This window comes from Ceratotherium simum, chromosome 12 (assembly GCF_057802395.1).
Source record: "Ceratotherium simum simum isolate JZ-2026a chromosome 12, ASM5780239v1, whole genome shotgun sequence".
NCBI lineage: Eukaryota > Metazoa > Chordata > Mammalia > Perissodactyla > Rhinocerotidae > Ceratotherium > Ceratotherium simum.
The window spans coordinates 72,011,577-72,027,468 of NC_141911.1; the positions used below are offsets into that span (position 1 = coordinate 72,011,577).

At 34.0% G+C, this 15,892-nt stretch overlaps 1 protein-coding gene across 8 annotated transcripts in view; it reads left to right on the forward strand.

The window, feature by feature from the left end:
- The window catches only part of TBCK (TBC1 domain containing kinase), a 213,167-nt gene that overhangs the window by 56,691 nt on the left and 140,584 nt on the right, over positions 1-15,892 (forward strand). For 6 of the 8 annotated variants that reach the window (XM_087437761.1, XM_087437762.1, XM_014784608.2 and 3 more), the window contains 3 exons: positions 846-919; positions 10,677-10,818; positions 15,542-15,602. In XM_087437761.1, coding sequence (XP_087293887.1) covers positions 846-919; positions 10,677-10,818; positions 15,542-15,602 — 277 coding nt within the window. The remainder of the gene's footprint in view (positions 1-845; positions 920-10,676; positions 10,819-15,541; positions 15,603-15,892) is intronic. The other 2 variants (XM_087437764.1, XM_087437765.1) reach the window with 1 other exon arrangement.

Below are 15,892 nucleotides of genomic sequence, written 5' to 3' on the forward strand. Positions count from 1 at the left end.
CCTGGGCTAACATCCGTGCCCATCTTCCTCTACTTTCTATGGGACGCCGCCACAGCATGGCTTGACAAGTGGTGCGTCGGTGCATGCCCGGGATCCGAACCTTCGAACCCTCAGGCTGCTGAAGCGGAGCACATGCACTTAACCGCTGCACCACCTGGCCGGCCCCCGAAACCAATTTAAAATCAACTTAATTTTTTTAAAGTCTTAAACATCTAAAAAGGGAAAAACTTGAGACATCTATAGAATTTATATTTGCCTTTTATTAAGAATCTCACTTTTGTGATAATATAGTTATTCTCAAACAATATAAAACTTGTTGGAAATCTAGCAGATTCACTAATATCTTGATGATTTGTGAACTGATCTTTTCAAGTTAAGAACTCCTATGTCAGGGTTAAATTATAACATTATGAATGGACTTGCAACTTCCTGAAAAATACTTCTTTTGTGAAAATTACCACAAAATATTCTAAGCAAGGTTTCAAGACAAATAAGAACATTTTTGCTTTTTTGGCTTTGTCAGAAAGCTTAGAAAATATAAACAGCAAAAATTTTTTAAGTGTTGTCATTGATATATATATATATATGTATATATATAAAATATGTGTGTTTATGTACATACATATATGTATGCCTATACATATATATATTTGTAATGAGTATAAAGCAGACTTCAAACATTGGCAAATAGTTTTTAATAAAATTATGGTAAATTAAAATACAATTTTTTCTTAATGTATCTGACTATATAATAATTTCCTTCTTTATAAAATGTAGAATGATAATTTTTCGTCCCAGTAATATTAAAATATTTCATAGTGATTCTTTTTCCTTTATTATTGTAGGGACATGTTAAATTGGCTAAATTTGGACTTTATCACATGACAGCTCATGGTGATGATGTTGATTTCCCAATTGGGTAAGAATATGTTTTCTTTTTTTCTCAGTTCTGTCTAAACTTTGTAATTTTTGATATAGTGTATATTTTGTTAATTATTACTGATATTACTTTTGACACAAAACTGGCTTTTCTGTATTAATAAATCTTGATTTTCCATATACTTTTAAAAAGAGTAAACAGCGAGTTTTTCCCAGCATCCACAAGATCCTTGATGTTGATCTTTCATTGAATTGGCCGAGAAGCTATCCGATTACTACGCTCTTGACCTTATAATTCTCACCAATTAATTTTATTTCCTTCAGAATTAGGTAAATTTAAGGCAAGAAGGCTGACCAGATTCTCCCTTAATGATAATGTGCGTTCCTCAAAAGACTGAGAAAAATCACTCTTATGTTATTTTCTATTGTTTCTGAGTTTAATTCCCTAGTCTCTAAGATATAATTGTATATTAAGACTCAAGTCGAGCCATTGTAGATATCAGAGGTAATGGGTAGATTCTTTACCTGAAAGTCTGAGATGAAGTTTGGAGAGGTTTATTTGATCACTTCTGATACGAAATTCCAGATTTATCTTGGCTTCCAAGACAGGAATGAAAGTTTATTTCATCTTGTACTCAGTTGGATGCTTTTGATATAGATTTTTGTGTTATATTTATTGTGTGGTTCCTTTTTAAACATTTTAATACTATAATTCTTTTATTTTTTGAGTGTTTAATTTTGACATTACTTTAGACACATAGAAATTACAAAATAGTACAAAGAATTCCTGTATAGCCTTCACTCACATTCCCCAAGTGTTAACATTTCTCTGTTTACTTAACATTTCTCTATGTTTACTTTATCTTTTTCTTTTCTCTTACACATATATGTGTATGTGTGTATAAATATTATTTTTTTAATCATTTCAGAGTAATTAGGGCATATAATGTCCTTTCACCCCTAAATACTTCAGTTTGTATTTCCTAAAGTAAGGAATTGTCTTATATAACCACAAAACAATGATCAAAAGCAGGAAATTAGAATAGATGTAATACCGTTACCTAATCTGGAGACCTCATTGCCATGTGGCTGTGCTAACAGTATCCATTTGTGTTTGGCTCTTTGGACTCGCTACCATCAGTCCTGTCACTCCATTATTGGGGAGTGTGCTTTGGAGTCACGGAGTTTGTTTCTGCAGGAGAACATTGCTTAAAAACTTAGATGTTTAAAAAAAAAATGTCTCACTTATAAGTTACTCTTTTATCTTTCTAAGTTAGATTGTAGGTTTCTTACCTAACATTTTTGTTAGTTAGGCCATAGCTAATAATCTTAAAATAAATTTCATTACTCCTTCCTTTATTTATTAAGAAAATATTTATCCACCACCTTCCTTTCTGGCTGCTGGATATACAAGAATGGATAAGATAGGTTCCTGTTCTCAAGAAGCTCACTGTTTAATGGGAACATTTTCTGTTTTGATGGCCTACTTATTAAGGTACATAAATTCATAATCTTATAATTTTGCATACTAAAACTTGTGGTCATAGGCAACAAACAGTTGTTTTCACAAGCACGAAAACAATATTTTGTAAAAATAGCCTACGCTTTGTTTTTTAAAAAGAAAAACTCGTGAATATAAAGAAAAATAAGTTCATAGTAAAGCTCTACTATCTTCGTCATATGTGGTAATTGCCTTTTGAAGTAGCTTTTAAGGAGCTGTAGTAAATGTGATTTCTGCTGCTGCTTCATTTTGTCTAAATCAGTTTATGTGAGGAAGAACTCCCAAAACATAATACAAACAAAAATTACTTTAATTTTTTACCTTTTACTTAAAGGTGCTTTAGGTTTTAGTGATGAAAAGAAGAAAGGAAGTGATTTTTCTTAAAGCACATCAAGCATTTTGAAGAACTATGTTTGAATTTAAAATGCTTGGATAGAATTGGTCTTGTGTGCCATTTGGCCTGGCTTACTTTGGAGTGTTAGACCCAAAGGGTCTAACTAGAAAGTATCAAAGAGCAAAATGTGAAACATTAGCCAGGAAAAATAAAGTGATCAAACAGCTAAGGCATGAAAGAAAATATTTACACCAGAAGAGGCTTGCAGTTGATTTAAAAGACATATATTAAGGAATAACAAAGTAAAATGTTAACATCTGTTTCAAAACAGTGTGAGGAGTTAGAAGTTGGACACTCATTTCAGCTGGCCGGTAGCTTAATACCTTGTTAAAACCTCAGGCAGATGAAAGCCGTTTCACCTCACCAGTCATACTCACTGCACAGTCCTGGTAGTTTTCTTTGAGTGTTAAAATGCTCTGCTAAAGAGGAGACACTTGTTGAAAGGAGGTAATCTACATTAAAAAACTGTCTTAGAGCTTATTATTTTTGTGAATTAATTTAATCAGTCTTTGATTAGACGGGAAATTAGAATTTTTGGAGCAAGGGTCACCTCTATGCTTCTAGAGATCACCAGTCATAAGTTTTAGATATAACAATTTACCTATAATATTGCTTGACTTTTCACTACCCATACTATTATTTTGGGGTTAGATGTGCTGGAAATTAGAATTAAAAATGAATAATTTGCCTTCTAGATGTATCATGGTGATGATAATAAAAATACAACATTGCATTTGTGTCATATTTTCCATTTTTATAAAACATCTTTATGTATTCACTAATATTTATAACAGTTTTGTGAGGTAGGCATTATTATTCCTATTTTACAGATTAAGGAACTCAAATCTTATATAGAATATGAGCTAGGACTGAAATTAGAAAACAGGTGTTATAATATCAAGTCCAGTGCTTTTTCCATTAGACTTCAGTTGTCTCCAGAGATTTCACACATTATCATTTAGAAAAGCACTGTGATTACCTTAGGGTGAAATGACATAATACAAATTTGTGTATGAGAGAAATACAGGAGCAAATTATTAATATCACCGTCGTCATTGTATTAAAACAAAAAGCAATTAAAAAACCTAATTTACCCATTTGAATTTAAGTTATATTCCTTGACTTAATTGACTTGTATTCTACATGTAAATAAGAAGTACTGGCAATCATAGTGTGAGGAGGTGACTGTAGAAAAACACAGGAAGAGAAACAGAAGTAATATTTGATTGCCTGCGTTACATATATTACATAGACGTTTGTTGTTAGTGCCATCGAATTGATTCCAACTCCTAGCAGAGCAGAGCCCTGCCCAGTCTTCCTGCTCCGTCCTCTCACCTTCCAGCGCTGTATCAGACAAGGCTCCGCTGCTGTTTATAGGGTTTTCATGGCCAGTTTTTTCAGAAGTGGGTGGCCAGGTCCTTCTTCCTAGTCTGTCTTACTATGGGAGCTCGGCTAAAACCTGTCCACCACGGGTGACCCTGCTGGCATTTGAAATACTGGTGGCACAGCTGTCAGCATCACAGCAACATGCAGCCACCACAGTATGGTAACTGACAGACAGGTGGTGTGGTTCCCTGACCAGGACACAAACACAAGCCGTGAGGGTGAGAGCACCGGCTCTTGACCACTAGACCACCAGACATAGATGTTATGTATACTTAAATGCATTTTGATTACAGTCATTATTGCAGAGTGGCGTAATAATCTAATGTCAGCGAGTTGAAAACTCCAGATAGTTGTGCTCATGACTAAATCTGACAATAAATGAAGAAAGAGCATGCATATATGCAATAAGTAGGACAGAATTTCACTCATTTTTCATTTCTCTTCTAAAGCTATTTTTGTTCCTTTTGTTTCTGGGCAGTAAGATTCAAATTTAGTAATTGTCAATATGTCTGATACTTATGTACTGTCCACTTTTTAACTTGTTGTCTGTAAGGCAGTCGTACACTTGATCTTAGCCAAAAGGCCGAGAAGCGATGTAAGGCAGGCCTAACTGGCATTTTTGATAGGAAATACTCTTTTGTTAACAAAAATATACTGAGCGTATCTTATATTTGTTTCATTGGTAGTTGCTGAGGGTTTATGTAAATGAATAAGGGCCACCAGTGCCCTCAAGGGGTTTGGTTTTTTTTAAAGACAGGAAGGTAAATTTTTGTATGTTAAATATTAAAAACATAAAAATGTATAGTATTACATATCATGTATAGTCTATTACATAACATATAGCATAGGTGAAATAAGTACCTTGTAGTCATTAGAGGACCATAAGAAAGATACAGATAAAATACAATGGGGGTTCACTGAGAGGAGAAATAATTGCCGTCTCAGCAGATCAACTTAAGATTTCATGGAATTATTCATACAATGAGTTTATCAGAAAATTAAAGTTAGAAGTTTGACACATCTGATAGAATACAGTCGTCCCTCAGTATCTGCGGAGGATTGGTTCCAGGACCCCCTGCAGATACCAAAATCTGTGGATGCTCAAGTCCCTTAGTTGGCCCTCGGTAGCCGCGGGTTCCGCATCCTCGGATTCAACCAACCGCAGATCACAGACATACTACAGGATCCTGGGTTGATTGAATCCTTGTGTGCAGAACCATGGCTACAGAGCGCTGAGGGCCGACTCTATACTCTTTATAAAGGCTTTGTCTTTTTATTATTAAAAAAGGGGTTTACATTTGTGAATTTAAAAGACAGAAGATGTTAAAAGTGTTTTAGTCTGATAGGAAGATATTTTATTATGATTTTCATACCAATTCTTTTATATTTACCATTGAATTTCCTAAGAATTTCCCTGTACTTGATAAACACAAATTTATCTTAGTTATTAGTTAACCTAATCAGGAAAAAGGCAGAGAACTCAAATGCACAAAATAAGATGTGGTAATGGAAAAGTATTAGAGAATTAAAGAACATTAAAAGACTCAATAGACTATTTTTGCTTAACTCTGCACAAATTTGAAAACTAGGATGAAATGGTTGATTGGAGGAGAAATACGAGTCAGCAAAACTTACTCCCCAAGAGAATTTTAAAATTTAAAAATGCCAGTTAATAGAAGTGTAGAAAACGTTGCCTTTCCCCACAAAGATACCTGGACTACACTCATAGGCAAATTCTTCCAAACCTGTAATGAATGGTTAAATTCCTTGCTGGTTAAATTGTAATGCTGTATATTTCAGCATTTTTTTTAAAAGAAAAGCTTCCAATATCTTTTTTAATAAGCTAGTGTAACATTAATCCTAAGACTTCTCAAAGATACTGCATAAAATATTTAAATACAAATCTTATTATGTTTTATTATTTATCATACATAATAGTATATATTATATTAATGTAAAAATTCCTAAATAGAAAAGTTAACAAAAACCAGAAGCATATTTGAAGACACTATCAAGTGTGGTTTATTCTAACAATATGCAGGTAGTTTAGGAAATCTGTAAGTATAGTTTAACAGGATAATATATCAGAAATAAAATATCAAGTAATCATTTCTGTAGATGCTTGAAAACATTTGATGGATTCAACGTCAGTTACATGCTTGATTAAAATTCTTAATAAAAAGCGACTATGTGAATACTTCCCTAACATAATGAAAATCACCCACCTGTCTATATCTGTCTGTCATTACGTAGAAAGATTGATCTCAACGCAAAAGTTAGCAGGTTCAGGGCCAGCCCCAGTGGCCTCGTGGTTAAGTGCAGTGCACTCTGCTTTGGCAGCCCGGGTTCAGTTCCTGGGCATGGACCTACACCACTAGTCGGTCCGTGGCCATGCTGTGGCGTGGCCATACAAAAAGAGGAAGATTGGCTGCGGATGTTAGCTCAGGGCAAATCTTCCTCAAAAAAAAAAAATAGCAGGTTCAAAACAAAATGTTTATTAACACCTCTGTCATTTGACAATGTATTGCTGGTACTAATGAATACAGCTGGACAAGGAAAAAACCCAGATATATATAAAAATTGGAAAAGAGAAAAAATTATCGTTTTTTTCAGTGAAATTACTAGAAACAAAAATCCCAGGAATTTTAGGGTTAGGCTTGGTTAAACATTAGAAAATTAATTAATGTAATTAAACTCATTAGCATATAAAATGAAAAGAATTGTATACTCTCTTTGTAATAGATGCAAATGAGGTGTTCAAAAATTTTCACAATTTATTCATGATTAGCACTGATAAAAATTTTTTGCAAAGAAATTATAATGGTGAAAAGTTAAAAGTATTTTTTTAAAGATTAGGACCAAGACAAAGAGGTCAACTGTCATCACTTTTTTTGATATTGGACAGAGGTTTTAGTCAGCACATGAGGCAGTGAAAGAACTAAAAGCTGTAAGAATAGAAAGGTGGAAACGAAACTGTCATTATAAACAAATCGGTTAAACATAACTGATCTGATGATCTACAAAGACCACTCAAAAGAATCCTCCCATAAATGATTAGGATTTAGGAAGGTTGCTGGATACAAAATTAATACAAAGAAATGATTTACAAATCAGCAAAAGATATGAAATACCTCAAAAGAATCTAATCAAGTACATTTAATACCTTTGTGGAAAATAGAACTCTTTTTTGAAAGACATCAGGAAGACCTAAATAAATATGAGATATCATGTTCATAGATTGTTAGGGTCAGTATCAGAAAGATGCCAGTTCTCCCCAGCCTGTCTCTACATTTGATCTAATTTCAATAAAAATTCCAACTGTGTATGTGTTTGTGTGTGTGTGTATGAGAGAGAGAGAACTTGACAAGATAGTTCTAAAATGTATATATGGAACAAACATCTGACAAGTGCGTAGACACTCCTGAAGAGAAGTTAAAAGCTGTGTGTGTTTTGAGGGGGCTTGTCTTAGCAGTTATCAGTAATTATTTATATAATGTTGTAGACCTAACATAGTATAATGGTACAACATTAGGCAAATTTACCAATGGAACAAAACAGGGAGCCAAGATGCAAACCAACATGTGTGGAGATTTGATTTGTGATAGAAGGTGGCACTATGGACTAGTTGGGGGAAAATAGGGTTTTCAGTATATGGAACAGAGTTCAGTTGATTCTCCACATAGGAATAAAGGTAAAATTGTACCTTTATCTTTCATCATATGAAAAATTGATTCTAAATAGATTGAGAAACATAAATATGAAAGGCTAAACCATCAAACTTTTAGAAAATAACACAGGAGATCATTTTGACATGATACGGAATCACTAAGTATGAGAGAAAAGATTAATTAATTTTTGGAAGATTAAGAACTTCTCATTCATAAATAGATACCATAAAGAGAATGAAAAGACAAGCCACAGAGTGGTAGAAAGTATTTCAAGTCATAATTACTGAAAAAAGAATTCATATCCAGAATTATAAAGAACTCTTTCAAAACAATAAAATATCAACAACTGTACAGGAAAGGGTTAACGTAGCAGGCATGCGATTGCTATCCTTAGAAACTAAGTCCTGCTTGCATCCTTGGTCCTTGGATAGCACCTGGGTACTTGAATTCCAAAAGTGTTTGATCCCACGGTTCCCTAACTGATAAGGCAGGTTTACTGTGCCTGTTTGCACAGAGAATACAGTTTATGCTGAACACTGGCTTTCCTTCTAGGCGTCTTGAATTTTCGTATGTGCTAGGCAGAGGGTGCCTCTATGACAAGTTTCCAATAAAAACCTTGGACAATGAGCTTCCCTGGCCAGAAGCATTGCATACACGTTACTACATTTTTGTTGCTGGGTGAAGTGTGCTCTGTGTGACCCCTGATAGGAGAGAGAGAGCATAAGGAAGCCTGCATATAGATTCCTCCAGATTCCCTCTGTGTCATTTTCCCTTGTGATCCAGCTATGCATCCTTACTCTGTGACTGTAATAAATCTTGGCTGTGAGTACATCTATATGCTAAGTCCATGAATCCTTCTAGTGAATCCCAAAGTGTGGGGATGTTCTTGGGGACTCCAACACAACAACCTACTGGAGAAATGGACAAAAGACGTGAACAGGCACTGCACACAATAGCAAACCCGAGTGGCTAATAAACGTATGAGAATATGCCTCAATCTCTTTAATTATCAAGGAAATGCAAATTAAAACTGCAGTGATACGTGTGTGGTGATGGATTGTAATTAGTCTGTGAGTGGTGAACTTGATGTAATCTATGCAGAAATAGAAGTATAATGATGTACACCTGAGATTTATACAATGTTACAAACCAATGTTACCACAATAAAAAAAAAAAAAAACAGTGATATATAGGTCTCACCCACCAGATTGTCAAACATTATAAAGTCTGTCACTACTGTCCAACAAGTGGTGGAGAAGAAATAAACAATAGGACCTGTCATACATTGCTGATGGGAGTATAAATTGGTACAAGTCCCTACGGAAAACATTTGGGATGATACCATTAAGTTGAAAGTGCACGTCCTATGGCCTAGAAATTCAATCCTAGGATTATCTTTGGGGAAACTTCTGCAGATGTACACCGTACATAGTATTGTGAGCAACATTGCTTATAATATTAAAAAACAGGAAACAAATGACCATTGACATTAGGATTGATAAATTATGATATATTCATAAAACAGAAATAAAAATTAATGACTTACAGCTACATACAACAATATGAATGACTCTTTCAAATAAATGTTGATTAAAAAAGCAAATCACGAAAGAATACTCTCAGCATAATTCCAGTAATATAAAGTTCAGAAATATACTTGACTGAACAATATACATTGTGGGAATCAAACATGGTAAAACTATAAAGAAATGGAAGGGAGTTATACACACAAAAATTGCAGTTGTCTGTTCCTTTTGGGGGATACCAGGGAGATACAATTAGGGAAAAGCAGAGGGAGACCCTTTAGTCGTCATTTCATATTCTTAAACCACTTGGTAGGTGCATGGGTGTTCATTGACATTTTATTCTTTATACTTTATTCATATTTAATAGTCTGTCTTTTGTATTTACTCAGTATTTACTAAAAGTTTTCAAAAAAACCTGTTGATGGAGGTGAGGAAAATAGGCACTCTTATGAGAATATGAATTGATACAAGCTGAAAGGGCAGCCTGGTGATATATATCAAAACTTAAAATGTACAGACCTTATGACTATGTAGTGCCACATCTAGGAATTTGTCATCTATACATACATTTGTTGGAAATGTAATATTTATAATATATTCATTTCAGCATGTTGGTAATAGCGAAAGAATGGAACTTTCACAATGTCCTTCTTCAGAGCTTGGTGAAATAAATTAAGTGCAGGAATACAATGAAATTATTGGCAGTTTTCAAAAACAATGAGGCAAATCTATACTTACTTTTGTAGAATGATCTCTAAAATATATTTAAGTGAGCAACAAAGGGGTATGGATTCATATGTATAGCATGCTGCCCTGCGGGGCAATGGTAATGGGTGGTCAGTTTATCTCTATGTAGTATGTGTGGGTGACGTACAGAGTACGGAGATGGGAGAGAGTCTTACTTTTCAATTTATATATTTTGACATTCCTCTTCTCAAAAGAATAAATGCTGTTTTCAAAGATAAAATGTACTTTAAACAGTAGTTAAGTGTAAAGAGAAGACAGGCAGTAAGGAGGAAGGAAAAACACCTGGAAACGTGGAAGTCTGCAAGAAGGTAACATGTAAAACACAGAGGAAAGCAGAGAGAGGGGCTAGTGCTGCAGAGAGAGGTGGTAGTCTCAAAGTCACTGCTGGCTCAGAGAGATTTGCTTTCGTTCCTGGACATCAAGACCTGTATTATGATGGTTAGCTAGAATCCTTCCTAGCAGGAGTTCTTAATTTAGTTACACATTACATAGATCTTACCATACTGAGAGCAAAAACTACTTCTTTCCCCCTTCGTAGTGCATAGTGATTATTCATGTTTAATATGTTGCTATAGGTATCCATCGTACTTGGCACCCGAGGTAATTGCACAAGGAATTTTCAAAATGACTGATCATGTGCCAAATGAAAAACCATTGCCTTCTGGCCCCAAATCGGATGTGTGGTCTCTTGGAATCATTTTATTTGAGCTTTGCGTGGTATGTATAAAGAAATATTAAACTAATAAAAAGAAATTGTGTGTTTATTAGAATAATCTTCTTGGATAGAAAGCTGTTTAGTAATAATATGTTTTTGCTTTGCGAATTAACTAGATATGAAGAGAAAAGGCTTAAATCGCAATTTGACTTTTTAAAAAATTCTATTTGACAATTTATTTGCATATTAATTTGGTATCTCTAGAAGTGTTTACAGTTTTACTAAGTGTAAAGGTAAATTTTACTAAGTAAATATTATTTTGGTATCTCTAGAAATGCTTACATTTTTATTAAGTATAAAAGATTTGTACTGTACTAAGTGTAAAAAATTAAACATTTTTAGAAATGTTTACACTAAAACTACTTACACTCTTTGATATGTTCATGCTCTCTCTCCCTTCTTTGGTGGTCTTTCTTCCTTCAATACCTTCTCCTCTCCTGTTCTCTTATGTTTCCTATAAGACTCACTGTGTAGTTGAGTTGGCTTTTTATGAGGCCTTCCGCAGATATCCTCTATATTTGTTAGGGTAATGACTAAGCTGCTATTAGAAACAAAGGAATTAAAGATGCAGTAGCGTAAATAACATAGATGATTTTCTCCCTCATCTAACAGTCCAGAGAGGGTAGGGTGGGCTCTGTTCCACAATGTCATGTGGAAACCTAGGCTATCAGGGATGGCTCCACCATTCTCAGCGTCTGGTTTCCAGAGTTGCTCTCTTTGTCACCTTTTGTAGCCATGAGGAAAGGAGAGGAGTAAGTTCATGGTAACTGTCTTTAAGATGATCTAAAAGTTGAAAGTATCAACTTGGTACTTTTGACTAGTGACAGTTTACTCATGTGGCCACATATGCATACAAGGGAGACTAAGAAATGTTGTCTTTAGCTGGACACCTAAATATTGAGAAAGAAGATGAGAATGGATTTGGAGGGACAACTAACAGTTTGTCATGTCCAAGATGAGAATAATTTTGGAGAGACAGCTAACAATCTGTCGATCCTACCTGCAAATACCTGCCAGTGTTAGGTCCCTGTCTTCTTTGCTCTCCCCTTTTACAGCATTTGTCACATTTGTCTACTGTACTTGGACTGTGAGGTCTTTAGAGGCAGAAGTTTTTATTATTCATCCATTGTTTCTGTCTTCCAAGGGATTTTCAAAATATTTTGAAAATATTAATTCATCGATTTTTACCATATCTAAGAATTAAGTTGACATTTTCTTCTTTTTGGGTAGTTAAGAACTAATTCAACAGCAGACGTACTAAAGCATAATAGTTAAGAGACAAGCTTCTACAGTCAGAGAAAACTGGGTTTGAATTCTAATGCTGCACAGTATAGCTGTATGACTTAGGGTAACTAACCTAACTTCTCCAGGCTTTGGTTCCACTTCTATAAATAATGGTATCTATATTGTAAAGTTGCTGGAAAAATTACATGAAATAATGTATAAAAAGTACTTAGTACAGAATGTTACATAGCGAACAATTCATAAATGTTAGCTTTTATTATTGATATTAAAATCTTTACAATAACATGGTAGCTTACATATTGGCACTGCTTTTTCTAAGGGCAGATGCCAGTTTTTCTGATTTCTTTGCTATCTTTCGTCTAGACCATCTTACTTTTCATTGGTATGCAATGATAATAAATCTCATTTTTGTTTAAAATCATAGCCAAATAAAAAATCTTACTTAGATGTGAATGCAAAGTATACATAAGCATTAAGTGTAAAGTATACAGCTTTTCCTTTTTATTACCATCACCTATATCTAAACTTTTTATTAATGATCTTGGGTATGTCTTGTATGAGTAGTTCAATTCAGCAAATGTTGATGAGTATTTATTGTGTATAGTGTCATGACAAATGCAACAAGGAATAAACTGTAGTTAAGACACATTGTCAAAGAGCTTATAATTTAATTCAAATCCATAAACTTTGAAGATGAACACAGAGAGATGTGTGAATTCCAAGAAACGAAATATTAATTCCCTCATAGGGGCTTCTTGACGTTTTAAGTGGTACTCAAAGTTTAGACAGTCTAGTTTTAGGATGGCAGATTGAACATAAGCTTAAATCTTCCTCTACCTCATCCAACCTTTAGATTTCCTATAAAATATTAAGATGTAAATTAATAACACACCAACAAGTAAAAAAGGGAATTTTTGGTACACTAGAAATTCCAAGGAAATAGATAAGAAGCTGTTCCAAAACCATTTTGCTAGGAAGCTCTTGCCGTATCACCAGAAAGTCAGTACAGCCACTCTGTCACTCAGAGGTTTCCATTGTCCAAAAGATGTATAAGAGAGTTCTGTATTAAAAGATGCGTGCATATCTAAGAAACACCAAACATCTAAAGATGACCTCTACGGTAAAAAAGAAACAACAAATAGAAGAATCTAAACCATTGAAAGGACTTTAAAATAAATGTTTGTGTTCTTTAAGAGACAAAGGAAACAATTCCATTCATGAAACAATTATACAAACTATGAATCAAGAACATTGACCAAAAAGAACAAGAACCCGTTAAGAGTTTTAAGAAAAAAGATATGTAATTATCAAAATAAAGAACTGAAATAGATGGATCATAGGAAACTGGACACACTGAATATAGGAAATGAAGCTGAGTAATTCTCCCAGAATATGTCACAAAGAGAGATTGAAAATATAAAAAAAATTTTAAAAGACAGGAAAGATAGACCCAGACATTCCAATGTCTGTCTATAGTAGGATCAGAAGTAAAGTCCTCGGTTTGAAAGAAACCACCAATTACCTTGCAAGGCAAATGAAAAAAATGACAACACAAACAGCAGCAACAAACCTAGAAATCTTATGCTAAACCTTTAGGAGATAACCAGTAATGTAATTATGGGTAACATTCATTGAGTACTTTTCAAGAGCCAGGTACTTTTCTAATCTCTTTACATTTATTGTCTCAAACACCAGTATTATTAATTTTATCTAATTATTATCTTTACAGATTAGGAAATTGAGGTACAGAGAGGTTAAGCAACCTGTCCTAGTTACATAATAGTAACTGGTTGAGCAGATTTGCACCCGTCAGTCTGCATTCAAAGCTGTACTCTTAACCAACACACTAAACTTCTTTTGCTAAGCTCTGATGTGTTTATCAGTGTTAATGAGAAAATCTTGAAACATGCCAGAGAGGAAAGACACACTACCTGCAAAGAATGACAATTAGATTATTAAACTTCTTAGCAGTGTGGATGCCAGAAAACAGTGGGACAATGCCATCAAAGTGCTGAGAGAAAGTAATTTTGAATTTTGAATTCTTTAACTGACAAAATTAACATTCAGAAGTGAGAATGAAGAAAAGTATATATAGAATTTTGATAGACACGAAAAAAAAATTAGGTAGGGAAATAACTTGAGTCCAAGTCTGTAGGCCTGAACAGCCAGTGTGTCCACTGTATTGCAAGTAATCAAAGTTAACTGCTTCGTGTGTGTGTGTACATCACAGGATAGATGAGTAGTAAGCATTTAGACTGAAAAGATGTTTTGAAGCCATATCCTAGGAGACTTGGAATGCTAAATTGAGAAGTTTGTATTTAGTTATGTAGGGTATGAGGGGCCATTTAAAGTTTTTAAACAAGATATTGATGAAATCAAACCTGCATTTTTAGAAGATTAATATGATAGTAGTGTACCAGATTGAGAAGAGAGAGGAATGGCAGCTTTTTTCAATGATCTCTCTACCTGTAGTTCTAATTTCATAAGTCTTGAAGAAAGTTTTTTCTTCTTTCTCTATTAAAAAAAAAAATGAGAGAGTCTCTTTTTCTCTACATAAAGATCAGGCTGTCTTCTTAAGCCTTCTCCTTCTAAGTCTATTTAAAGGATCATATAAGTTTAATTTGTTTATAATAAGAGAAACATCATAATAGCCAACGTTTATGAAACATTTCTATGTACGAAAAATGCTAAACACTTTTTTATACATTATATAACCCTCACTGCAACCTGTGTGGCATGTACAATTAATATGCCAACTTTATAAATGAGAAAAGTGAGACTTAAGGTGGTTAAGTAATTTGCCCAAGTTATATAACTGGTGGGGGAAAGTCCAACTTGGCACACAGGAGTTGCTCCATACACAATCATTGAAGTTATGTGTTTGATTCCAGATTCTGTTCCAAGGACCCACCTGAAGCCAATTAATAAGAAAACAAAATATAATATCTGTGTCTTAAAATAAAGAAATATACCAGATGCTATGGGAACACAAAGGATGGTTGTCTAAGTCATTGTGGGAGGAGGAAGGAGGGTCCTGGAATGTTTCTTAATGGAGACAGCAGACTGCCTGGCTCATGATATATGAGTAGAGTTAGTTTGGTAGATGAGAAGGTAATATGAATCTTTCCCAGGAGCCATCTTGTTCTCTTAATGAAATAAGACTCCTGGTGGCCTGGAATCCCTAGAGACAACCAGGTATATGTGGGTGTCAAAAGTGAAGAATGCTTGAGATCAAACTAGAATGTAATGATCTTTAGATATATGAAATGTTTAAATGTTAAATATTATGCAACATTTTTAAAAATGTTATGTCACCAACGATTTTTTGTTCTTAGTGGAGCTGACTTTAAAAATCTAATAAAACCTCTGAAGAGAAATAGAAGTACCTGATAAAATCATTTCCATTTCTGAAAAAAAAAAAGACCTCCCTGGACAAAATATGTATATGTTAACAAGAATTTCTTTTCCCATTTTACTTAGGGAAGAAAATTATTTCAGAGCTTGGATATTTCTGAAAGACTGAAATTTTTGCTTACATTGGGTAAGTATCTTGCCATTGATTATCTTTCAACTATAAATATAATCTTTAGTGACTTTTGGTAATCATACACATTAAGGATGTGTTCTTCTAAAATAGTGAATACACTGAAATATCCTCACTTCTTCAATTTTCTAAGCATTCATAGGACAGCTTAAGAAGTGCTTTCTGAAATATTATAGTAGAGCTTTTCTTATTCACTAAGGATTTATAATGTGGATGGATATACTCTTAGCTTCATGATCTAGCCAAGTAAGCTAACTTGTGAAATCAAAATATGAGAATATAAAATT